General features: G+C 25.7%; 1 protein-coding gene across 1 annotated transcript; it reads right to left on the bottom strand.

The window, feature by feature from the left end:
* Positions 1-120: 120 nt before the first annotated feature.
* On the bottom strand, positions 121-1233 carry Chro.40060 (hypothetical protein). Its single annotated transcript, XM_659859.1, has 1 exon — positions 121-1233. The coding sequence occupies one exon, from the start codon at positions 1231-1233 to the stop codon at positions 121-123; it is 1113 nt and encodes a 370-aa protein (XP_664951.1).
* Position 1234: the final 1 nt, after the last annotated feature.

The raw sequence follows: 1234 nt of genomic DNA, 5'->3' as shown, positions 1-1234 counted from the left end.
AGAGACAGGTCCCAATAATATCATGATTACTGGATTGTTTATTAGTTTCATCACTTCTTTGGAATATATTAAGTAAAATCTGAAAATTTATTGAATTGTCTTGATCTTTAGGAATCTTTTTCATCTTGAGAAACCAAAATTATCAATAGAATCTTTAAAAATTTGCAAATATTCTTGATATAAGTTATCCAATAAATTAGAAATCCCAGAGCTAGTAGATTCTATNTGAATAATCTTTTTCAAAAGCTTGATAATAAACAAATAATTGAAAATGATTAAAGACTTAACTTCAAGTAAACATTTTCTCTGAGGTATAAACCAAATAGGTTTTTGAACATGATTAAGAATAGATTTTTCTTGTACATAAAATGGAAGTCCCCAAAGAATTATTCCTTTTACAATAGAATCAGAACTCTTTAAAACTGGAACTAAACATGAATCTTTATAATCAACAATTTGTATATGTATTAAAGATTCAATAAATCTTTGTTCTAATTTAAGTCCAGCTCTCTTAATTTTTCTTCTAGAATCAGAAAGAAGTTCAATAATTAATGAATAGATTCCGAAATAGTAGACTCTATTTTCGTTCCTTAATAGATAATTTTGAGTGTATCTGATTAAACTTGAAACCAAGTTAATATAATACAATATAAAGGATTCATCCTCAGATTCCAAACTATTTTTATCGTTAATGAATTTTATCCCATTAAATTCTTCTTGTATGAAAGAAATATCATGATTGATGTTTTGAGTATATTCTGAGCCAGCTTTAACCTTTAATAATAATTTTGAAAGAATAAACTCAAAAGAAAGACTTGGATCACATGATCCCATTGCAGAAAGTATCTTAGAAAGATGTTTGTAGTTGTCAGGAATATAGTTATTAGAAATCCAATTACCAATCATTTCATAACAATCTCTTAAAAGTTGATTATATCCCAGTTGTTTACATTTAGTGAAAATACTAATAATTAAAGCTCTTAAAGCATAAGAAATTCCAAGATCAACAGAGGATGAATAACTTGCAGTTTCTGAAGGCTTAACAACATTTTCCAAAAGGTTTAAAACACGTTCTAAAAATTCAAAAATACAATATCCAAAAAATGAATCAATCAAAAGTTTTCTTTGTTCAAATTTTTCCATCAAAGTTTCTCTATCAAATTTACCATTAAAAATAAAGTAAAAGTTTTTCTTAATATCCTCATCAAGAAGAAAATTATAATCTCCTTCCATA

The sequence above is a fragment of the Cryptosporidium hominis genome, assembly GCF_000006425.1.
Source record: "Cryptosporidium hominis TU502 chromosome 4 CHRO014024, whole genome shotgun sequence".
Lineage (NCBI taxonomy): Eukaryota > Apicomplexa > Conoidasida > Eucoccidiorida > Cryptosporidiidae > Cryptosporidium > Cryptosporidium hominis.
The sequence above is the reverse complement of the archived record's forward strand: the minus strand, read 5'-3'. Positions and strand labels throughout refer to the sequence as shown.